Source organism: Dermochelys coriacea, chromosome 4 (genome assembly GCF_009764565.3).
Source record: "Dermochelys coriacea isolate rDerCor1 chromosome 4, rDerCor1.pri.v4, whole genome shotgun sequence".
In the NCBI taxonomy this organism is placed as follows: domain Eukaryota; kingdom Metazoa; phylum Chordata; order Testudines; family Dermochelyidae; genus Dermochelys; species Dermochelys coriacea.
This window is the reverse complement of record NC_050071.1, coordinates 60,492,459-60,517,005: the sequence shown is the minus strand read 5'-3', so window position 1 is coordinate 60,517,005 and position 24,547 is coordinate 60,492,459. Positions and strand designations below refer to the sequence as shown.

General features: G+C 38.8%; 1 protein-coding gene across 12 annotated transcripts in view; it reads left to right on the top strand.

Annotated features, from left to right (window-relative positions):
• FBXW7 (F-box and WD repeat domain containing 7) overlaps positions 1-24,019 on the top strand; it is a 275,764-nt gene extending 251,745 nt beyond the window's left edge. For all 12 annotated transcript variants that reach the window (XM_038399095.2, XM_038399089.2, XM_038399091.2 and 9 more), the window contains 7 exons: positions 2,493-2,616; positions 11,269-11,405; positions 13,654-13,767; positions 15,937-16,118; positions 17,361-17,586; positions 20,632-20,842; positions 22,199-24,019. In XM_038399095.2, the coding sequence (XP_038255023.1) occupies positions 2,493-2,616; positions 11,269-11,405; positions 13,654-13,767; positions 15,937-16,118; positions 17,361-17,586; positions 20,632-20,842; positions 22,199-22,467 (1,263 nt within the window). In that variant the 3' untranslated portion in view covers positions 22,468-24,019. The remainder of the gene's footprint in view (positions 1-2,492; positions 2,617-11,268; positions 11,406-13,653; positions 13,768-15,936; positions 16,119-17,360; positions 17,587-20,631; positions 20,843-22,198) is intronic.
• Positions 24,020-24,547: the final 528 nt, after the last annotated feature.

Genomic DNA, 24,547 nt, shown 5'->3' with positions numbered 1-24,547 from the left:
CTCATTTCTAGGGGTGGCATGGCTGGCGCCGGAATGCCACCCCTAGAAATGTCACCCTAAGCATCTGCTTGTTTGCTGGTGCCTAGAGCCAGCCCGGTCTCCAACAGCCCCCTTCTGTGACACTGAGCCATACACGATGCACCCTCCCTAGCTCCGCGTGTCGGGGCCCCCTTGGCCTGGGGGCTGCCCCTGCCTGGCTGGGACTTTCTGGGGCAGCGACTGCCTATCCAACCCCCCCAATCACCCCCTCCAACTTTTCCCACCCCCTTATCCTTATCCCTCCTCCCAGCCCCCTTACCATGCTGCTCAGGGCAGCATGTATGGATGCCGCGTGGCCTGCTGGAGCTCGCAGCCCCACCCCCTTACCATGCTGCTCAAAGCGGCAGGCGCTGCCCAGGAGCGGTCCAGAGCACTGGCTCTGGCGGCGCAGCACGCTGAGGCTCTGCGGGAGGGGAAAGGCAGGGAAGGGGCCGGGGGAGCCTCCCTGGCCAGGAGCTCAGGGAGCTCTAACAACCGGTTCTAAAATTGCTTCTAAATTTAACAACCGGTTCGCGTGAACTGGTGCAAACTGGCTCCAGCTCACCACTGCCTGCAGGTCAACAACTCCAACTCTTGTCAGGTCAATAGGGAAGCATTCTTAGTAGTGTTATGCTGGTGTTAGAATATGGTCCACTATGTTCCGTATGTTCTTCATGTGTATTAAGACTGTTCTTATGTTCCATTTTCTGGCATTCCTTCAATAGTCATGGCCCTTCTTTTCCTTTCATGTGCTAGTATAATATCTTCTTAATTGAGGAAAGCATCATAGCTGTCCTTTGGGATTAAATGGATCATTTTTGTTAAAGAATGGAAGTAATATATACTATGAATATTAACTAAATCTGCACAGTGCATGTAACTAATATTGACATACGTGTTTTCTGCACCCAGTTTCTTTGAAATCCTTTACTTGTTTGTGAGGAATGCTATGGGGAAAGAAACATACTATGTTGTGTTGTTCCTAGTGAAGCTGCCCAAAGCCTTCTATAGTTCAGAAGCACAAGAAGGTTTTTTTTTTCTCAAAACTGTCCCTTCTGCAGTGATCTGTTAGCCACTGATGTGGATCTGCTGCTTGGCCCCTGTGTTTATCGCTGTTTTTCATTTTCAGTAATTGGATGGATGTGTGTTACTTCTCTCAGCAGAGGAGCAGTGTCAGTAGCATCTTGAATATCTCCAGAAACTGAGGACTGACATCCTTGATTTTGTTTAAGATGTCTTCTGTTGCTCATCCAGGACTGATGTTCAGGAGTTTTTATAATACATGACAGTGGAACAGATTGTATGTAGCTGTCTAGTTTTATTTTGTTCACCATTTGGTTTAACCCAGCCAGCTGGTGACTAAATTAACTCAGTAACCTCTAATGTTACCATCTAGATAAGTTCAAATTCTACTTTATTTCTTAGTACTTAATGGGAGTTTTAAAATGCACCACATAAACTTACTGAAATATACAATCTACATTAATATGATGTATTATATCCCTTATGCACCCTACTAGTCTATAAAACATCTCATAAAATTAAAGAATATTTTTGCATTCTGTTCAGTAAATAGGTTATATACCCTTTGATCAACTGCATTTGCACACTGTTCTTCAACTCAAGCACACATGGAACTTAACTGTTCTACTATTTAAAGCTCTGCTGAGTGGAATATAGCATGGCAAGATAATTTGCTCCATGGGGGTCATCTTATGCTTACTATATGAAACAAGCTTAGTTTTCAATTTTACAGTTGGGACAGTCACTATATTTTTGTGTGTTTGCTGTGATAACATTTCACTCAACCTAGTATCAGTTTTGAAATTCATTTTTTGGTCATTTGTTTTTATTGGCACAAACTGTTTCTACTACAGAAACTTACTTTGTAAATTTACTCAGGAATCACAAAATTGTGTCTTTGCCATTTGTTTAGCTGGATGTTCTGTGTAAATGCTTTATTGTGCATTTTTAATTAGACTTCAGTTTTTACTGCTTGCTCACTTTTATTTAGGAAGCACATTTTTTTCACTGGTCGCACAAATATCCACTGTTCTTTGTACTGTCAAATCCATTTCCCACAATAACCTTGCTTTGTTCTGAATATTAGTTTAATAATCAAATATTATAATATACCACAAACTAATCATCTCTAATTAGTTTCTGATAACTTATAATTTGCATAACTTAATTATATAGGTCGGACACTCAATAGACAATGGTCCCGACACCTGGCACCTCGTTTCTTTTAAAGAAAATATTTCCCAGGTGACATTTTTGCATGGATCTCAAGGTATTATTAAAACTATTTTCTCGAGCAGTACTTTGCTCCTATAGGAATGTACTGTAGCTCTCTAATACTTCTGGGCTGTTTGATATTTCAATTTATTGTTTTAATACATCTATTTTGACTGTCTGCATCTCAATCTCTGTGTTCAGTGAATGACAGAGTTTAATTTCCTACTTCTTTACAGTTGGCACTATATGTGCTTTCATTCCTGGAACCCAAGGACCTTCTGCAGGCAGCACAAACGTGCCGTTACTGGAGAATTCTGGCTGAGGATAACCTTTTGTGGAGAGAGAAATGCAAGGAGGAGGGTAAGGCTCAGGAAAAATGCTAACAGTGGTAGAAGTAGCTATGGGTATTCATTTCATTTATGTAAGAAGCTTAAAATTTTGAGAAAGGAATTCAGTTCAGTAAATTTGTTACTAATGCTTGACCTCTGTAATAAGTATCTTTGAAGCAGAGGTAGAAAATATTTAATGTGATATTTTAAAATAAACTGCAGTTAAATGTTAACATATCTATAAAAAGGTTATATGTAGTATAAAGACCTATATATGCTGTATCCATTTGGTATACTATATATACTATAAAATGATTTTTACAATTTAGAGTAAATTTTCATACAAACTATCACAGAACACATTACAGTTTCTGGGAGAATAGAAAGAATGCTTTAAAGAGTTTGGGTACAGTGACAAACAAAGGGAAAGTGATGTACAGTGAGAGCAAAAGGCACTGAACTGTGAAATTGATAAAGGTACAAGTAAGTATTCTTGCAGTAACAAGGAGAACAGAATGATGTAGTAATTAGGAAAAAGTGAGAGCAGTGTGGTCTAGTGCCAATTGTAGGCTAAATGAACAGGAGGTTTCAAGGTTAGACTTGAAGAAAAGTGGTAATTTAGTAGCTCAGATGATAGAGGCAGAGTTTCCATAAACAAAAGGGGATGCGGGCTACACTGGTGTGGCAGAATCCCTGTAAAGAGTCAAAGAAGAGGACCGTGAAATAGGCGAGATAATAGATTTGTATAGGGGTCAGAGAGAAAACAGCAAGACCCTGGAGAGTTTGAAAAACATGTAGATCTATTTTTACTTCCATGAATAGGGAGCCAGCGTAGGGATGGAGCACGTGGATACAGTCCTTGAGTCGTGGTCCTTGTGCGTATTCCACTCTAGGTGTCCGTATGCTCCATGCACCTGAGACTGGAAGATTTCTGCTAGCAGTGTCCATTGGTCCGTGCCTGCACCCCTCATTTCCTCATGCTTTAAAACAAAGGCATGAAGGGTAACTTGGACCAACTGCCTTTCCATTTCTTTTTACCACCCATGGTCTAAGACAGAACCCCTCTGTGTCCACGATATTAGCTAGTGTTTTTCTTCTTCAGGCTTGTTTTTACGTGTAAATAGTTTAAGTGTAATTTTTAGTAGTTTAGGGTTAGGGGGTCCCCCATGCCACCAAAGCTCCTCTCCATATGGGGTGCCTAGTTATGTCCAGGGTCTAAGAATTGTGTGTCCTGCCCCTGGACTTTTCAGTCAATGACGACAACAAATACCTCTCCTGCTTCAGGGAAGCTTTATGTCCCCTCCAAGTGCAGCATCTGCTGGTTCTTCCCAAGCTGAACCCATCAAGTCCATGAGTACAGGCTCTGAAGATTCCTAATGGCCTGCATGATGAGGCCCCACTCTGATCCTTCCTGTGCCCCGTTTGGTGGCTACCTGCCTTTTTTTTCCCCTGCAGGCTTGGCATCTCATAACATCAGACTGATGTGTTCTGGAGATTATCACGAAATGGGTACACAGTAGAGTTCTTTTCCCTCCCCCTGTCCCTCTCCAGCAACCACCCCCGTCCCACAAGAGGATTCTCAGACAAGAAGTAGACCTTATGCTCATCTGGGAGCCACAGAACTGGGTACCTCTTCAGCACAGAAGAAAATACTCAAGATATTTCCTCATCCCCAAGAAGAAAAGACGTTGATACTAGCTGTCAGACAACTAAATGTCTTTATCTGCCTTCTGAGATTCAGAATGATCACCCTGGACTCAGCTCTTGATTTAGAGGACAGTTATTTCCACAAAGACATCTATCATGCACGCAGGAGATTCCTGAGTTTCATTGAGGACGTGGACCACTACCAATGCAGAATGCTCCCCTTCAGCCTCTCACCAGCACTGAATGTATTCACTAAAGTGCTATTGCTAGTGACAGCCCATCTCCACTGTAAGTGGTCTTCAGTGTTCCCCTACCTTAAGGACTTGTTACTCATGGGAGATCTCTATATGATGTACAGGAAACCAGACAGTCCATACTCAGTCTCCAAATAAAAGTAGAAGTGTCAATTTTGGTTCCCCACACAGACTACAGACTTTATTGGGGCAACCTTAGATTCAACCGGTGCCAAGGCATCCGTACCTCAGGACAGATTTCTGCTGAATGAAGGATCTCATCATGCAGCATCAATGGAGCCACCAGATGACAGTTCAAACTTGTCTAATCCTCCTAGGTTACATGGACTCCTGTGCCTACGTGACACCTTTGCAGGGCTTCACCTTTGATGCTTACAGGTCAAAAAAAGGACAATCTGACAAACTGGCCTCCCCCTCCTCACCCCCAAAACTCAGGCTTCTCTCTCCTGAGAAGTGAGAAACAGGCTGTGTAGTGTTTCCCTTTGTCCCTCCCCCAGCCACAAAAAGACTGATCACAAACCGCTTCCCTCTGAGAATGGAGAGCCTAGCTGGACGAGCATATGGCACAAAGTATCTATCTGAACCCACCAAGTATCCCACCTACACATAAACCTTCTGGAGCTGTGTACAATGCACAAAACCTGTAAACAATATCTGCCATTTCAGAGTCATAGAGCTTAAGGCCAGAAGGGACCACCATATCATCTAATGTGACTTCCTGTATCTTACAGGCCAGCAACATAACCCTGTATGAGCACACTGAGTCCAACAACCAAACTTAGACCAAAGCATTGCAGAGCACAAGAGACTGCCTGTGACATGTATCTTGAGAATAGGAGGATAGAGGTGCACCAGTGCCAAAGCCCCCACAATAAAAGGGAAATGTTTGATGATGATCTTGGCAAGTGAGCTTCACTCACATATTGCAGAAGGTGGCCAAAAAAACAAATACAAAACCCCCAACAACCCCAAAACCCAAGGTCACTGCCAATCTGACCTAGAGAAAATTCCTTCCCAGCTCCACATATGGCAACCAGTTAGACCCTGAGCACATGAGCAAGAACAAGCCAGCCAACAACCTGAAAGAGAGAGAATGCTTGGTACTATCTCAGAGCCCTGTCCCTCACTGTCCATCACCTCTCCAGCCATGGCAGTCCTTGAGGAAGGAGATAAAGGGAAAAAAATACACAGGGAGGGGAGTGGGATGGAATACCTTTCTGATCCCTGAAGCTGAAACCCTGAACATGAGCTTTTAGGAGCATAAGACATAAACTAGAAGTGGACCCCAAGGTTGCTGAGCTCTGCCTCTCACCATCACAGGCAACCCTGTCATATAATCACACTCAGAAATCTGTCCAGCTCTCTCTCAAAACTAAATTAGTTGGCTGCCCCTTTATTTGGACCTTACATGCCCATATGTGGGGTGGTTTTTGTCCTCTGGGTATATAGACTATGTAGGCTGGACTATGGGCCCCATGTAGGCATCTGAAACAGATCTGTTTGTTGGTGCCTTGGTAAGGACCACATGACTCTGGCACTTGGAGCTTAGATCAGCCCTGCTTATTAAAGTCTGAGTGGTTAATTGCTCTCTGGTGGTGTGGGGCAGAGCTGATCTAATCAGGGAAACTTGCTAGGCAAACTCAAGAGCTATGAACAGAAGAAGCTAATAAGAGAGTTCAGAGAGAGTGAGAGAGGCTTTCCTTGCAGGTTTGCTCCTACATGTACATGTGCTTCAAGATGGCCGGCAATGGAACACTGTAGGTGTCCCTACAGTGAATGTGACATGTTTTCTTTTCTTCCTGAAGCCAGAGGGGTCTTCCTATGCATGAAGTGCAAGTTGGTGGCTGTGCTGGAAGAGAGGAGCCTTGGAATGGAGGGCAAGTAGAGACATTATTGAAAAGCTGAGGAGTTTCTAGACAGCCAAGTTCAGGAAACATCAATACGCCAGGTTCAAAAAAGAAAGAAGCTGGCCACCAAGGAGTCAGAGGAAGAAGATGTAAGAGAGGAGGCCTAGCAGTTCATAAGGTGCAAGAAGTCATGGCAGCATTCTACATAGACAAGGATGAGTAAGCTGCAGCCACCAGAGAGAAGAGGACAGGAGGAATTCCACACAGCTAGAAGTTTCCAGTCGATACCAGGTTCGTGACATGGAACTGTGGAAGATATCTCTGAAGATCCAGCTGGTCCAAGGGAATGGAGGGATGTATGGGACATACCTGTGGATGGGAGCTTGGCCCAACCTGTAGAAACCAAGCTTGCCCACAAACATATCTCCAACCGTCCAAGGGATACAGACCATTTTTGTTGAGGATTCAATACTCAGAAGAATTCAAAGAACATCCTGCAAAGGACAGATGGGCAAACAGAATGGTGTGTTTTCTTCCTGGAGCCAAGACATGAAATGTAATTCTAAGACTGCATAGGCTTTTGAAGTCAATGGGCAAGGATCCATGGATGATGGATGGTTCAAACTGGCAATAATGACACTGTTGTTTGATATCTCACAGATGATAACTGACTTCGGGAAAAGAACATCCAAGTGATTTCTGTCCCAGGACTGAAGAAAGACAGAAGGTAGAAGATTCTGGAAGTGAAGTGGTATAGGGTGAATGGGTTTAGTTTTGTACAACATTTGGTCCACCTTCTGTGGGGAGAGAAGACTTGTATAGTTTAGATGTCCTCCACCTCAGTAGAAGGGAAACCAGCCTCGTCAGGGATAGCATGGCTAGAGAAGTTAGGAGGGCATTAAACTAATAACGAAAGGGAAGGGTAAAAAGAGGAAATATGAGATTACTCGTTTAGCACAAAATTGAGATGTTGAGAACAAAATCAATCCAGATAACCAAAGGACATGAAGAGAAGAAATTCTTTAATTCCGTATACACCAGCGCTGGGAGCCTGGGTAACAAGAGGAATCAGAATTGCTCATTTATGAGCAAGAATTCAATTTAGTTGGCATTAATGAAACCTGGTGGGATGATTCGTGTGATTACAATGTTAAAATCAATGGTCATAATCCATTTAAGAAAGGGGAGTGGCACTCTGTCAAAAATGACATTACCTGTTTCCGAGTCCCTCGTAACTCAGAAGAAATGATTTATCTTGAATGCTTATGGATCAATATCCTAACAGAGCACAAGATGGGGCATTAGTTGGTGTCTCCTATAGACCACCAAATCATACCTGGGAACATTATTTATAATGTGTGGGAGAAAAGATGCAGGATCTTGATGAAATCTGTTTCAGTGACATATTGGCAATCACATGCTACCACAACTAAAATGTCCTTGGAATTTCTAAATATTATAGATGACAATTTCTTAACTCAAAGTGTTGTATCCAACATGGGAAAAATTCTATATGAGACTTTGTCTTGATAGATAAAGAGGAACTGATCATAGAACTAAAAATTAATGGTAGCTTAGGTTCAAGTAATCATGACTTGATCACATTTATAATGTGGATACAGAATAAAATTCAGACCAGTAATATGAATACTAGGTGCTTTAAAAGAGCTGGTTTCACAAAGCTGAAAACAATTGAGCCAGATCAGCTGTGATGAAGAATTTAATCAGAAAAATATGAATGATAATTGGGAATAAAATATATATATATGTAACAAATAAAATAAAGAGGAAGTTGATAGTAATGAATAGAAATGAAAATCTAGGAAGTGTAAACAATTGATAGGGGAAGCAAAGGGACAAAAGGAAAAATATATAGCAGGCAGAGTTAAGGACAAAAAGTATATTGGGGAATGATACGACTCCTAGCAAAAGTGTTAAATAAATATTTGTTCTGTATTTCGGAAAAACATAGATGACCCAGTCGTATCATATGACAACATGTTTTCCCTTCCACTAGTATCTCAGGAGGATGTTAAACAGCAGTTACTAAAGACAGACATTTTAAAATCAGCAGCTCCAGCTAACTTGCATCGAAGAGTTTTATAAGTGCTCTCTGGAGAGTTTGCTAGACAATTAATGTTAATCAATAAGTCTTGGAACGCTGGAATAAAGCTAATGTTGTACCGATATTTTAAAAAGGTAAACAGGATGAGCCAGGTAAATTTAGGCCTGTCAGTCTGATATCTCCCCTGGGTAAGATACTGGAGCAGCTGATATGGAAGTTAATTCGTCAAGAATTAAAGGAGGGTAATATAATTAATGCCAATCTTTGTGAATTTATGGAAAATAGATCTTGTCAAACTATGCTGATTTTTTTTAATGAAATTACAAGTTTGGTAGACAAAAGTAACAGTGTTAGAACATAAGAACATTCCCAGCTTCTAGCAAACAGAGGCTAGGGATACCATCCCTGCCCATCCTGTCTAATAGCCATATGTTGACATAATATGCTTAGATTCTGTAAAATGGTTGACTTGGTACAATGTGACATTTTGATTAAAAAACCTAAATTTTATAAAATTAAGAGAAAAGTTGTGTTCAAAGGCTGTACAATCCATCTTTAACAACAGTATGAAAGATTCCACAAGGAGATACAATGGAAGACATTTTCTTCAGCATCGTCTGATACCCCTACAAGGTGCTAAAATCCCTACTATTTTGGATTACCTCCTCTCATTAAAAACATTTGAGTCTTTTTCTCAGCCTTCTTTGGGTGCACTTGGAAGCTATTATCACCTTTCATCCCCTGATGACAAGTGTTTGATCTTCACCCATCCTATGACAATACCAAAATCGACGCTGATGTGGGACCTCAACCTAATCTTGTTGGCATTGACAAAGACTCTGTTTGAATCCCGAGTGTCATGTTCGTTCATCATCCTATCTATGAAGAATGCCTTCCTGGTTGCACTCAGCTCAGCCAGGAGAATAGGTGAACTGGAGGCCCTCATGGCAGACTTATCTTTACAGTCTTCCATTGGTACAGTTTCCATAAGATTACACCCCAAATTCATCCCCAGAGTAATCTTGACATTTCACCTAAATCAGGTCATATACTTACCTGTTTTCGGCCTGAAGCCACATGCCACTAGAGAGAACATGACACTGCACTCTGGGTGTCCATAGAGCATTGGCATTCTACTTACAAAGGACAAAACCTTCTTAGAAATCTCTTTAAATGTTTGGCATCTTTGTGAACAGACGAGGGAGAAGCCGTATCTTCACAGTGGGGCTCAAAATGGATTTGAGACTGCATCCTGCTGTGTTATGAGTTAATAGCCACCCCTCTCCTTCAAGGAGTGAGGGCCCAATCCATCAGAGCCCAAGCTGTCAGTAGCTTCATTTCGAGATATCCCTGTTCAGCAGATCTGTAAAGTAGCAACACAAGGCTCTCTGATCATGCCTCCACAAAACAGTACATTGCAACCCTCTACAACAGCCACATCTTTTGGCAGAGCAGTCCTTCAATTCATAGCATAGAAAGGGTTCTTTTGGACCCTCCTCCTGAGTTAATACAGCATGTGAGTAATCTAGAGTGGAATATGTATAGGGACCCTCATTCAAAGAAGAAAGAAAGGTTACATACGTAACTGGAGTTCTTAGAGATGAGTAGTCCCTATCTGTGTTCCACTGCCTGCCATCCTTTCTTTCTATTGTGAGTCTTATCCTATGGTTATTTGCAGTAGAGGAGGAACTGGTGAGGCGGTCGGTCCATGGTCATCACTTATGCCCTCGGTTCAGAGCACAATGAGGCAAAGGGTGGACCAACAGACACTGCTGACTTTTGAGGTCAGGCACATGGAGCACATGCAAACCTAGAGTGGAATACAGCTAGGGACTACATATCTCAAAGAACTCCACTAACTGCGTACGAAGTAACATTTCTTTCTTCCTAGCATGTCAAAGTGACATGACTATGGGGTTCTAGCCCTGAACCTTGGAGATACATACATAAACAATCATCCTTCCCTGAAATTTAGAGAGTAGGGCTTTAGGAGAAATCCATAAAAGGGCACTAAAACATACTAATGTATTAATCAACCTGTAATTTTTAAAGGCGCCTGAGGTAGTGAGGTGCCAAATCCTTTTGGAATGGGAGTTCTCTTATCCCATTAGCCTCCTTTGACAATCCCTGCCTTTAAAGGTTTCACTGAAGACAGAGCCAAAATAAAGATATATTTTTGTCTTGTTCTTATGATGACAGTATTCAGAAAAGATGAGAGTGGGGGGTCCAAGAATGATTCTGTAACTTCTTAGGCTTGGAAACCAAGCATGTGTGATTAAGAATGTCAGCAGGGATGAGCACTAGAGAGAGAACTTTTTTCCCAGAAAATGTATTTCAGACTTTGAAACACTCAGTAATTTGAAAGAACAGTTTAGTCAAGACTGTCAAATATAGATACCAGAGAATGATTTGAGAAGGATGTAGAAGTGGGAGTCATCCATGTATTGGAAACGACCAAGACTGAAGCGAATAATTAGATGAACCAGAGGAAAAAGATATTAGAGAAGGCAAGTGATACAGACAGAAACATAAGGTATTCATTATTAGAAAGGATGAAGCAAAGCTGCAAAGCCTTCAGCAAAAATATGAAAAAGGACCAATTATACAATAATGGTAGTTCTAAAAAAAAAAAAAAAGGGGGGGGGGGGAATAAAGATCTAGTGTAGGGAGGAGGGCAGGCTGACATCCCTGAAGCAAAGGACAACAAATGAGGTTGGGTTGGAACAGTATTTGGTGCAAAGGTGATTGTCACCATAATGATAATCATCATAATATATGAAGTCTGTGGTGGCTTTAAAAGTTTGGGGGTGAAGAGAGGTTGTTTGATGTTTGGTGGAATTGACAAGATTTTATTTTTAAATTAATTTTAGGGATTGACGAACCATTGCATATCAAGAGAAGGAAAGTATTAAAACCAGGCTTCATACATAGCCCATGGAAAAGTGCTTATATCAGACAGCACAGAATTGATACTAACTGGCGGCGAGGAGAACTTAAATCTCCTAAGGTAACCAATTGTGAACTATGTACATATCAAGAATTAAGTAGGATCAGTCTGTCAGGTGTTAGTTTTGTTTTGGACTAAACTAAATCATTTCTGACATCTAAAATAACTTGAAAAGAGGGTGTTAAACCCCTTTGTGCCAATTTTTTTCTTAAAAATAATCAGAAGGAGAAAGTCATGTATATTTTACAGTGCAGAAAATTATGTACGTTTCTACCTATCCTGTTTTAAGCCAAATGAAAACTTCTGAGCACCTGTAAAGGGGAACATCTGTAGTTGTCCTTCTAAGGGTTGGTAGGAGAGCCTGGGCCCACCCACTCCAGTGGGCTCCAATCCAAGGCCCCAGTGGTAGGTAGCTAAGTCCTGCATCCTGGTGTGCTATACAGGTGTTTTGCAGGATCACTTCCTACTAAGTCCCTGCTCTTTCCACAGGATAAAGTAAAATATTCAACATAAGATAAAATTTCTAATCTTCAAAGCGTCACCAGTCCCTTTGCAGGCTTAGCAGGTCACAGTAGACGGGTCTCAGGCAGCAAGAACTCCTATAAATTCTTTCCCAGGAGCTCAGGTCAACTTACCTCCACTGTCTGCCTGGTACTAAGATACTCTGCTTCCCTTTTTAAGTGCATCCAGTCTGTGCAGGCTTTATAAGTGTGATGGGGCAAGGCCATCTGGGACCAGATCAACTCCTTAACCTCTTCCTTTCCACTGTAGGGTTTGTATACCTCACTCCAGCATCATATCAGAAAATCAAAGTATAGTTGCTGCTTGTAGAGTTAAATCCTACTGCTGTGGCACCATGCAACAACATTTTCACTGAGGCCCCAATCCTGGGAACGTTTATACTGTTACTTAACTTTACACAGGAAAGTACTCCCATTCATTTCAATAGGAATACTTGTGCATAAAGTTAATCATGTCCTTAAGGTATTTTTAGATTGTGATATGAAACAATTATATAAATTTGTTTTCATTTCATGTTTTCTTTTTACATACATTTTTATGACTTTTTAAAAGTAAAGGAAAGTACCTGAATTCCCTTTTTAAGATTTCATTGCCTCTGAAAATAAAAATGAAGTACTATAATATTGATGAAAATTGTTTCATTTAGCCTGATAACATGAGCAGGGTATGCCCACATTTTAATGATATTGATACTAGATTATAGTCTCATAGTGTGCTTTATTTATGCAATAATGTAGCAGTCATATCATCAAGGCTGATTATGTATATGCTTATGTATAAAGGACAGCCAGTGACTTACACTATTATTTTTAGAGAAATTCTGTGACTTTTCTTAATTTTTGTATAAAAGTCCAGAAATTTAAGCAAACAAAACAATACAGAAGTTACCTAAAAAGCTGAGAAAAGTTCCTGCTATTTGAATATCTGCAACTTTCTGTGTTTCTGGCAACAGCTCTGCATTTTTTGTCATATCGTGCTATATGCTGGAGTTATTAAAATGGTAGCCCCAGACATTACCCAGCTTCCCATTTTATATCAATAGACATTTTGAGAAGTGTTCAGATATTTTTAAATAGTAAATTCCTTGTTTAATTTGCATGTTCTGATGTAATTATTTTTACTACAGTAAAGATCAATCTGTTGCAGTTTTCCATAAATCAAACATTGAAAATGCCATTTTTATCCACAAACATACGTGTTTTCTTCTCATTCAGCCAGACTAACTTTTGTTTCTTTGTAACTGGTAAAGCTTTCTATAGTTCTTATTTTGGATAGTATCTGGTACCTAGTAGATCAGGAGGAGTGGGGTGGTTGAGAATATAAGTACACATTAAGACTAGTTCATAAAAATAAAAAAAAATGCATTGGATAACAGAAACAAATGTTTTGTTCATAGGTAAAATGTTTTCCATTAAATTATTCTCATGCTTGTCAAGATTTTATTTAGACGTTTTTAAAATTTATTTTTTAGAATACAGTGGTCTATCCAATGTGTTATCCTAGTTTTAGCAATCATCTATCTCAATTATTTTAGAAGAAGGGTAAAAATAGTGTTAATGCACCTGGTCAGCTATGCAATACTATATCATGGATGAAATTTTATATCAAGGAAATGTCTTCCTGTCTCTAGCTAGTAATAAAATAGATCTGAAGCATAAGGACTGATGACGATTCTAGTTACAGTAATTTATACACCCTCCTTGCTGCTAAACAGAAAAGAAAATCAGAATGATGTACATCTTCTAATCTTTTGGCTCACATTGCAACACACATTCTCTATTGTCAGGTGCTCAAAGGTCATGATGATCATGTAATCACATGTCTACAATTCTGTGGTAACCGAATAGTCAGTGGTTCTGATGACAACACATTAAAAGTTTGGTCAGCAGTTACAGGCAAGGTAAGTTGGTAATTGTTGTTAAGATCCAGTGAAATGGATCATTGGTACAGTAGTATCAAGTTTAAAAGTGTTACTAATTTATCCTGTTTCCCAGAACATCTTATGTCTTTGCCTTTACTGCTGTCTGGTGCAAGACAAAGATAGAATATTAGAAAATATTTGAGCAATCTTTCTCTGTGCCGAAATGTGTCTACTTTATGAAAGTCACCTTGATGTAAAATTATTATGCTGTTCATGTTACCATTGGCATATATCCTTGTTCTCTTGGCAGCTGCTCTATTCTTGTGGAGTCATTTTTGACATTGATTACAGAGAATTTAGACACATACTAGTTTATCTTCCCTATAGGTTAATTCATCCTTACTTTAACCACATGGATCTTGTTTCTTGCTAATGCTTGTGGCTTCTACATTTATTTATATATTTAAGTTTTTCAAATGTGTATTTTTTATTGGCTATAAATAGCCTTAGAAGACTGTTTATTTCCCTTTATTCTAGCAACAGAGTATCTTCTAATTTCAACAGCCCAAATGTTGATAGTGGCAAGCTTAAGATATAAAAGCTATCCACATTGTAATATTAGTCTTAGATGTATTTAAAGGTTTTAGTTTCTGTCTTTGCATGCCTCAAAGTGCCTTGACTGGATTGTAACTACTACTTTACGGAAGAATAAAATAAAATGTGGTATGCAAGCAGCCACACCCAGTTCAGCTGGCTTCCCTTCACTAAGCCTAGTTCATGAAAGAAACCACGGTGCAATTTTAACATTCTTTCATCAAAAAGGACAAGATGGAGTTATTCTTTAATGAAAAACATTTGTTTTGTACATTCTTCCTCCTCAAAAATATAATGTGCCACTGAATATATGAAATTAAACATGACAGGATGACTTGTCAGCAGTTTTAAGTTCTCAGTAACATCTTATCTAATGATTAAAATACATCTTTATATGAGGGATGTTTATGCCAAACCTTAAAGAATATTCAGAAAGTGTTGCATCCAACATGGAAGAATTCTATATTTGACCTCATCCTGACTGAAAAAGAGAAATTGCTCACAGAATGTAAAATTTAGTGGTTGCTTATATGCAAGTGACCATGACTTGATAGTATTTGTTATCTACAAACAGAATGAAGTCCAAACCAATAAAATATATTCTCACTGCTTTGAAAAAGCCAGTTTCACAAAGCTGAAAACAATTCCAAGCCAAAACACATGGGAAAGAATTTAAACAGAAAAATGTGAATAATTGGAAACTGTTCAACAACATTTTACTTAGTGCCCAAAAAGTCACAATCAAGAAAGGAGACAACACTGATTAAAAAACAAACTGGCTTAGAAGCGAAATGAAAGCAGCTATTTAAATAAATAAATAAATAAATATGAATAACCAATGGAAAAGGGAAAGTTGATATCAATGAATATAAATTAAAGCTAGGAATTGTTAAAAAAAATCGATAAGGGAAGTAGAAGGACACAAGGAGAAGTCTGTGGTGATCAGCGTTAAGAACGATAAGGAGCTGTTTAAGTACATTAGGAAGAAAAGGAATCCTAACAATGGTATTGGTCCATTATTAGACAGAAATGATAGAACAGTCAATAATACTGAAAAGCCTAAATGTTCAATAAATAACTGTTCTATATTTGGGGGAAACAGATGATGGATTTATAAAGTATGATGATGAAATACTTTCCATTCCAGCAATTACTCAGGAGGACGTTACAAAGTATCTAATAAAGTTAGACATGTTTTAATCAGCAGCTCCAGAAACTTGCATCCAAAAGTTTTAAAAGATTTGGTTGAGGCGCTCTCTGGATTGTTAATGCTGATTTTCATAAGCCTTGGAACACTGGGGAAAAAAAGCTAATGTTGTGCCAGTATTTAAAAATTGTTCCTGCCTCATTGAGAGTAATTAACCATTAGAAAAAACTTACCAAGTGTTATGGTGCATTCTCCATCATTGGAAAGCTTTATATCAATATTTGATGTTTTTGCAAAAGAGATGCTCTAGTTCAAATAACAATTAATTCAGAGAAATCCTATGGCCTGTGTTATACAAGAGGTCAGACTATATGCTCACAGTGGTCTGGCCTGGCCTCATAATCTATGAACTGATTAAATTTCTTTCACTTTCTTCCAAAATACTAACCATATAAAATATTTTTCAGTGTTTAAGAACACTAGTTGGACACACAGGTGGAGTCTGGTCATCACAAATGAGGGACAATATCATTATTAGTGGATCTACAGACCGAACACTTAAAGTATGGAACGCGGAGACTGGAGAATGTATTCATACTTTATATGGACACACTTCTACAGTACGTTGTATGCATCTCCATGAAAAAAGGTAAATGTTTACTTAAAATCAGATATCTTCTTTGCCTCTTATTCTGTGATTTTTTTTAAAAAAAGAAAATGTACATAAAATTTCATTAAGTAGTCCTAAAACAGTAAAGGTCTGTGAAATATAAAAGCTATAATATTCAGTAAAAAATTACAAAAATTAAATTTATACACTCAACATGAAGAAAAAAGAGCAGCTGACTGCAAGAAGAAAAGGTCTGAGAGAATTAACCAAAGTACAATAAGACATAAACCTCTCCATATACAGTCAAATAGTTACCTATAACTTTTTCGAAGTTGTTTCAGTTATGGATGTGATCCATTCTGCTATGCTACACTACACACAGTCCTTGTTTTTAAACTTACTTTTGTCCATTTTGTTGTAAACCTTTACCTATTTTAAAATTACCTTTTAAAGAATGTCTTCGGACTTGAATATATTTTATTTAAATTTCTTTTACACTGTCATTTCATTTTAACAATAGTACATCAATTCAAGAGACTTTGGCTGAGATGTTATAGTTACTTGTTTAAAGCTTTGCATTGCTATGTAGTTGTGTCTAGAATGTTGTCTTGGTTATTCATCCTGTCTTTTCTGTCTAAGAAAACTAAGGTTTTTCTGCCCAGATAGTTAATGGAATTACAGCAATCTTCATTACTATTTGTGGTTCCACTCTCAGTAGGTTCAAAACATTTTAAAAACTGGTATTTACTGTACAAATCAAGTGACATAAATGTTGCATAATGAAGAAAAGCCTCCAAAGAGGGTTTTTAAAAAACAAAAACAAAAAAAGCAATGACTGAGTAAGTGTAGTGCTCACTAAAGCAGGACTATATTATTGGCATGAGCTAACCATATGTAAAAGTAGCTGGTATTTAATCTGTCACATACAGCTCTCCCAACCCACCTCAGTCTTGACCTGCAATATCTTGTTATTCAAGTCTGCATCTCTCCTCTTAAATACTGACTGCCAATCACACCAAATAGTTTGGTGCTGCGATGATGAACAGGGTGGGAAAACCTAATATGCTTTTACTTTCAACCTGAATAAAATGTGAAGCCAAGCCAGCTCTTCAGAAGCAGGCGGACTAGTACCCAGGCCACCTCGCCTTCCAGAGAAATGAATTCAGTTTAACTGCTTTATGCACAAAAGGTTGATATAGCAGTCTTCCTGCTTTAGCATACGTGATACAAATAACATGGAAGTTTATATGCTAAGTGTAGTTTTTGTTTGTGTTTCACCAGAGTTGTCAGTGGGTCTCGAGATGCCACGCTGAGAGTTTGGGACATAGAGTCAGGCCAATGTTTACATGTTCTGATGGGACATGTAGCTGCAGTCCGGTGTGTTCAGTATGATGGCAGGAGGGTTGTTAGTGGAGCGTATGATTTTATGGTCAAAGTGTGGGATCCAGAGACTGAAACCTGTCTACACACACTGCAAGGGCATACTAACAGAGTCTATTCATTACAGGTAAGCAATTTGCATCTAGTGCTCTAGATTCCCTTGGATACAACACCTTTATTGTTAAACTACTAAAATTGTGGGTACTTGCTACGCTGCAGATGCCGTCCTAGAAAATGCATAGCGATTCAGGTTACCCTCATGCTACATCTTGTCTTAATTTAGAATGGGAGCCAAAATCCTAGTTTGGGTCTCTGAGAGCTACCACAGTACAAATTAATAGGACTTTTTTTAAAAACCACGGTTGTTTATTGTACTTTTTTTTCTTTTGCTGTGAATATTCTTGTTTTCAGTTTCCCTATTTTTCATAGCTTATCAGCAACAGAGGAGCTAAATCCATGCTAAATTAACAAAAAGTAAGGTCCCTTTGATAGTCTGAAAGTTCATGTATTAGTCTTCTAGAATTTTAATTTTAGAGAAGGAATTTAGTGCTAAGGTATATGGGGTAGTGCTAGACTAGTTCAATGTGTGCTGCAGTAGCTAGAACATTCATGTGCTTCTTCATGTGGAATATTTTACAGCCATGAAAAAATTATTTCCTCCCCCAAAAAACTGTAGTATTGATCTTTAAAATTAAACCAGAGCTTGTCTCTTTTATTCCAAACTAAAGAAGAATGTGCTTAGTAAATAAATGCTGAAAAGACATATATCCACAAAAAGGAGAGAGCAGGCTGCTTCTGGTATTTACAAAAGACAAGCAGCTTTGTATGATTGAATTTTTCCTTAATCTGATGTTTGAAAGGAGATTTTGTGTCTCCTCTAGAAATTGCATTTATTGAAACATAAGGGGTTAGTTGGCATGTTGTCCCTTTCGGTATACAATTGTTGGGCTCCTGGCTAGCAACAGTTCATGGATTATTATAAAAAGGAAAACAGTGGTTAATATTGTGTGTGTGTGGACCTAGGATTTTAATGGCTGTTAGTGAAGGGTTCTGATCAGCTTCCTGCCTACTTATGCTAGAGGCCACATCTACATTTGGAAGGTTTTGCTGGTGTAACTGTACCAGCACAGTAAAGTATAATCAGCAAAGCATTCCTAATGTGGACCCTTTTGCTGGCATAGTTTATTTCAGTCACACCTCCACTCCAGCAGAAGTGCAGTTTTGCCATAATAACTGAGTCTGCACTAGGGGCTTTTTCCAGCACAGCTATGTTCGTCACAAATCACATCTCATCACACCCCTCACTAACATAGCAATGCAGTAAACGTTCGTAGTTGGAGACCTGCTGTGGATCCTCCTTTACCTTTTGACCTACCCTGAACATCCTTGTTTCTCTCTGCAGAGCTGAAACAACTTCCAGAGTCTGAGAAGGCATTTAGGGATTCATTTTGTGCTAGGGCTTGCTGGCACCACAGTCGACAGGACAGCAAATCAAGAACTGGGAGTGGCATTCTGGCTGGCGAACTGGGGGGTTGGTACTGTGCCTAACACTCTACCATTACAAAGGCCTGAGAGTAATACTTGATCAAACTTTTTTTTAAATTGGTAAATATAATTAAAAACAAGGAATCGCATGTCTCCTAGGCTGGTCTATAGCATAAGAAGTATGGCTCAGTAATTCAGAGCCTGGAGGATTTCATAACTCATTTTTAACCTAGAATGTGTTTATTAGAAAATAAGTGTTTCTTAACTTAACGTTGGGCCAGAAAGAGAGAGTGACTCAGTTAGAGCGTTCACCTGTAAATGTGGGAGACCCCTATTCCAATGACTATTTGTACAAAGTAGAACTGTTTGAGAGCCCCATCTCAAACCCCAGTGGTTAGGACACTCTCCTAAGAGTTGTGAGACGTAGGCTCAAATCTCTGTTCCAAATCAGGCAGCAGGTGGGATCTCCCACATCTTGTCTGAGCGCTGTAACCAGCAGGCTACAGGTTATAAGGGGGGCAGCACTATCACTTCCTGGTAATGGTATGTGGGGTGTGCGGTTCTATGGTGTTTATGAGAAAGGGCTTAGGTACCAACTCCAGAAGAGAATTCATGGCTGCGAATTCCAAGCGGTGATAGATGACTCCTTCCAACCTAGACTTAGGTGTGCAAGTCCCTTTGAGGGACAGGGCTAAAGCTACACCCCTCTCCCGGGTGGCTTCTTGCTCAGCTTGCTGGCTTTTGTGGATCCCATTCTTGGGTACCTATGTCACAGCTGTAGATTCCAATAGGCATCAGAGCACCTAGTATACTTAGCATTGCAATGCTGCACCTACGTTACCTTTGTGAACCTAGCCCACAGATGATAGTGGACTAGATTTCCTGCTGGAAAGCATATGTAAAATGCTAGTCCCTATAGAAAGAGTTGGCTGAACCATTAATTTACAACACATTAAAAATTTTTCAAAAAAGTTTGACAGACTATGAATTTAATTTATGATTTAGGTGCAGTATATACTACCAGATCACCACCACTGGCTCTTGGTTTTCGTTAAAAAAGTGCTTGTATTGACTTTTCGTTCTGATACTGTGGTGATGAGGATAGATGTTACATAGAGTGAAGCCGTTGATTTGATCAAATGAAATATTCCACAAAAGTTTTTTGGACGAGGAGGTTGATACTTAAGGCAGAAGATCCTTTAAAATTCTTTGCAGTTGGCTTGAAATATCAGAAACCACTCAAATATTTTCTGTTCAGTTTGCTTGAATGTTTAGCTATGTATAATACTATTCAAAGAGAGGGTCAAAGTAAAATGTCTATTGGTATGTACTTTTCTCTTTAGTCAAGATTAAGATCTGTAAGTGTCGAACTGCAGAACTCCATAGGCCTTGTCTACACTAGGGAATTATACTGATGGCCCTATCATTAGCCACGTGCACCTGATGCTATGTTAAACATAAGGCTTTGCACTGAGTTCAAAGTTGTATTTAACATTATTAGGCAATGTATTCTACCATAATGTAATTTCCTAGTGTAGGGGATAGTGCAAGATCATAGCATATACTGTCTTATTTTGTGAAACACTGAATTAAATACAAGTAGCACGCCTCATGTTTTTTTTCCCCCCACAGTGTGACTGCTAAGAGCTTAATACAATTGCATGTAATGTATTTACCTTTTTTTTAGTTTGATGGCATCCATGTAGTGAGTGGATCTCTCGACACTTCAATCCGAGTTTGGGATGTGGAGACAGGAAACTGCATTCACACATTAACTGGCCACCAGTCATTAACGAGTGGAATGGAACTGAAAGACAATATTCTTGTGTCTGGGAATGCAGATTCAACAGTCAAAATCTGGGATATCAAAACAGGACAATGTTTACAGACATTGCAAGGTGAGCTTATGCTATCCAAATACGAACACATTCATTCAAAATACTAAAAGGCTGGTGCAATATTAGTGCATGTTAGTCCTTAATTTACCAATTGCTTCAGTGCTGAGTGCTGCTGAAATAGTTAACTTAATATCAAAGTACTTGTTCATATCTGTTAAATCTGAGCATTTCTACTTCCCATATATTGCTAGAGGACAAAATTAGCTTTGGGGAGATTGTTTCAATTTTAGGTCAAGTCAAGCTGTGTTTTAAATCTACAATCTTGTTTAATGCACCATTCTGAAACGGGGAAAGGAAAAGATTCCAACCAGCATTTAAAAATAACCTGTATACAAGGAAAACAACTGCTGATCATTTAATGCTCAAAAGTTGGCCATGGCGACAGCTGTACTATCTTCCTCTGAATTAAATAAACCTTTTTTTATAATTAAATCTAAAATAATTTGCCTATTATGGAAAGACAGCTGTTCTGATAGAAATTTGCTATCTGTATATTAGACTAATAAACCACAAAAATATGTAGGAAATGGCATCTCAAAACAGCCAGTCAACTTAGTTATTTAGGTCACTTGGACATTTCAAAGCCTCCAGACTAATTGGGTTGGGAGGCAGTGAACACTGTCTGTTACAATAAATCAAGAAAAAGGAATGGAAAATATACCCTCCATTGAAACACAGGAGAGGGAGAGAGAGAGATTTTAGTTTTCATTTTGACTGTTGCTGTGCACATGTACACACATTCACTTATTTTCCTAAGCAAGTCTTTTGTAATAGCTTTCCCTGGCTTTTGCCTGCCAGCCCTGGTTCTAGGAGAAAACCCACTTCACTAAAAAGCATCCTCCACTGCTTTACCATACTTAATCACTGGACAAAACAAGCTCTGACCTTTTAAAGGACAATTACTATGGGATGGCTTAAGCGAAAAAGGCGTGTAAAGAAAATTTTGTTATTTGAGTTAATATTTAACTATGACTTCAACTGGAGTTTTCTTGTCTGTGGGAATTCTGTAACATTCCACCAGAAGGGATTTTAAATTAGACAAACACTTTGGCAACAGCACTATTTCCTACCATCAAGTTTAGCAATGACCTAGGAACCAGACCACGCTTTCTTCCCAAAGTGGGGTGGGAGTTATAATTATCTATTCTGTGAGCACTTCCTTCTACTAGGTAAGTTTATTTTGAACCTGGAGGACAGGATTTTTCAATATCTGTACTAGTCCTTTGAAAACACAGAGTGAGGCTTTTGTGTAAGTTAAATATTTGATTTACTTTGCATACAAATATATCTAAACATGGTAACCCCTTACACTGCTTTCTAACCATAAGCAAAATTCTTTTGGTTTTACTATTGTAGGTCCCAACAAGCATCAGAGTGCTGTGACCTGTTTACAGTTTAACAAGAACTTTGTAATTACCAGCTCAGATGATGGGACTGTAAAACTTTGGGACTTGAAAACGGGTGAATTTATCCGAAATCTAGTCACATTGGAGAGTGGGGGAAGTGGAGGCGTCGTGTGGCGGATCAGAGCCTCCAACACAAAGCTAGTGTGTGCAGTTGGAAGCCGAAATGGAACTGAGGAAACAAAGCTGCTGGTATTGGACTTTGATGTGGATATGAAGTGAAGGGCAGAAAGATGAATTTGTCCAAATGTGTAGATGATGTTTCCCCTCCGTCCCCCTGGAAAAAAAAAATCCCTTGTCCTTGGTGGTGCAGGATGTTGGCTTGGGGCAACAGATCCTAAAGACCTACAGACTACGAAGGAGGAGACTGCGAGATGACAAACTGTAACTGACAAGAGAGGCATTTGCTGTCTCATCACATAAAAAGCTTCACTTTTGACTGGGGCAGCTTTGCAAATATAAGACTTTCTAAATCAAACCAGGTGCAATTATTTCTTTATTTTCCTCTAAGTGCTCACTGAGCAGAGTGGAGGTTAAAAAGTTGTTACAATTCTTGCTAAACTGTTATTTTACCACAGATCTAGAAAGTTGCTGCATAACATTCGTTACTGGATGACTTTCAAAGTTGCGAGTATCTGTGGCGACAACAAAGTCAAATCCTGGTGTGGAAAAGCTAAAATCTTACTGTGAATTGTTTTTGTACAGTTTATCAGAGTTTTTTGTTTTTTTTGCCAGCCATTGCCAATGTCAATCACAGTATTAGCCTCTGTTACTCTATTTACTGTTGCTTTCATCTACACTCTACAATGCATATGTTGCTCTGAGGTGGCAAGTTGTCCTGGGTTCTGAGAGTTCTTGAATGAATTTAACTCTCAAAGCTGGTGCTAGAAGTAGGTCTTCAAGTATGGGATTGTTGTCCCACCCCTGTACTGTATTCCCAGTGGCCAAACTTATTTATGCTGCTAAATGAAAGAAAGTAAAGCAAATTATTTCTTGTTTTTTAATTTTTTTTCTGCTGTGACGTTTTAGTCCCAGACTGAATTCCAAATTTGCTCTAGTTTGGTTACAGAAAAAGACTTTTTGCCACTGAAACTTGAGCCAACTGTGCCTCTAAGAGGCTGAGAGTTAAAAAGTTTCAGACAATTAAGAGTGAAGTTTGCCTGCAAGTAAAGAATTGAGTGTGTGTGCAAAGCTTATTTTCTTTTTTCTGGGCAAAAATTAAAACACATTCCTTAGAACAAAGCTATTGCAGCCTGTTCTGTGGGGAAACTTTTTCTTTGTGAGGGCTGTGGTGAATGGAATGAATATGCATAATAAAACTGACAAATTTTAAAAATATAAATACAAAAATAAAATTGCTGGTCAGTCTTAGTGTTTTACAGTATTGAGAAAAACAACTGTTACAGTTATTGCTGCAAGGAACTGACAGTGCAAAAACTATTACGTTTTTGTAATAAAGATATACATGCAAACAAAAAAAAATGAAAAAGTCAAATGGTTTGCCTCATTCTCCAAGAGCCACAACTCAAGCTGAACTGTGAAAGTGGTTTAACACTGTATCCTAGGCGATCTTGTTTTTTCCTCCCTTTTTTGTTTTGTTTTATTTATAGTCTGATTTAAAACAATCGGATTCCAGTTGGTTTAATTTTAGTTATGTAACAACCTGACATGATGGAGGAAAACAACCTTTAAAGGGATTGTGTCTATGGTTTGATTCACTTAGAAATTTTATTTTCTTATAACTTAAGTGCAATAAAATGTGTTTTTCATGTTAGCATGTCTTTTTCTTCCAATGGTTTGCTACTGTACTAATATGCAACATTGAAGCCAATATATGGGCAAAATCCTTATGAGATGTGTAACAGTAAGTCAGCTGAGATGGGTCAAGTTTCTCAGTTTACTGAAAAGAGGAATGTACAGAAACCAAAATGCCTGGAAGGACTTTTTATGTAACAAAGTTGTACAAAGAGATTTACTTTCCCCCCAAGAAGATGCAAGAACACTGTATCGAATTTGTCATTGGGGCTTCAACAAACATGGGAGTTAGTTTCTTATCACTAAGAATATACTACTAGGTTAAGATTTGACACTAACAGGAGTATGACACAAAGTTTAATCAGTAAATAAAGAGGAAAATTTACATTTTGTGGCTATTACAGTTTCTTCTGAGACCATTTTGTTAATTGCATCTGAGATTGACAAAGTCTAATAAAAATGAAATCTAATGTTTATTATTTATAGATTGAAATTCTACAGAAAAGAATATACAGTATCAAATGAAAAGCAAGAAGCAGTAAAATCC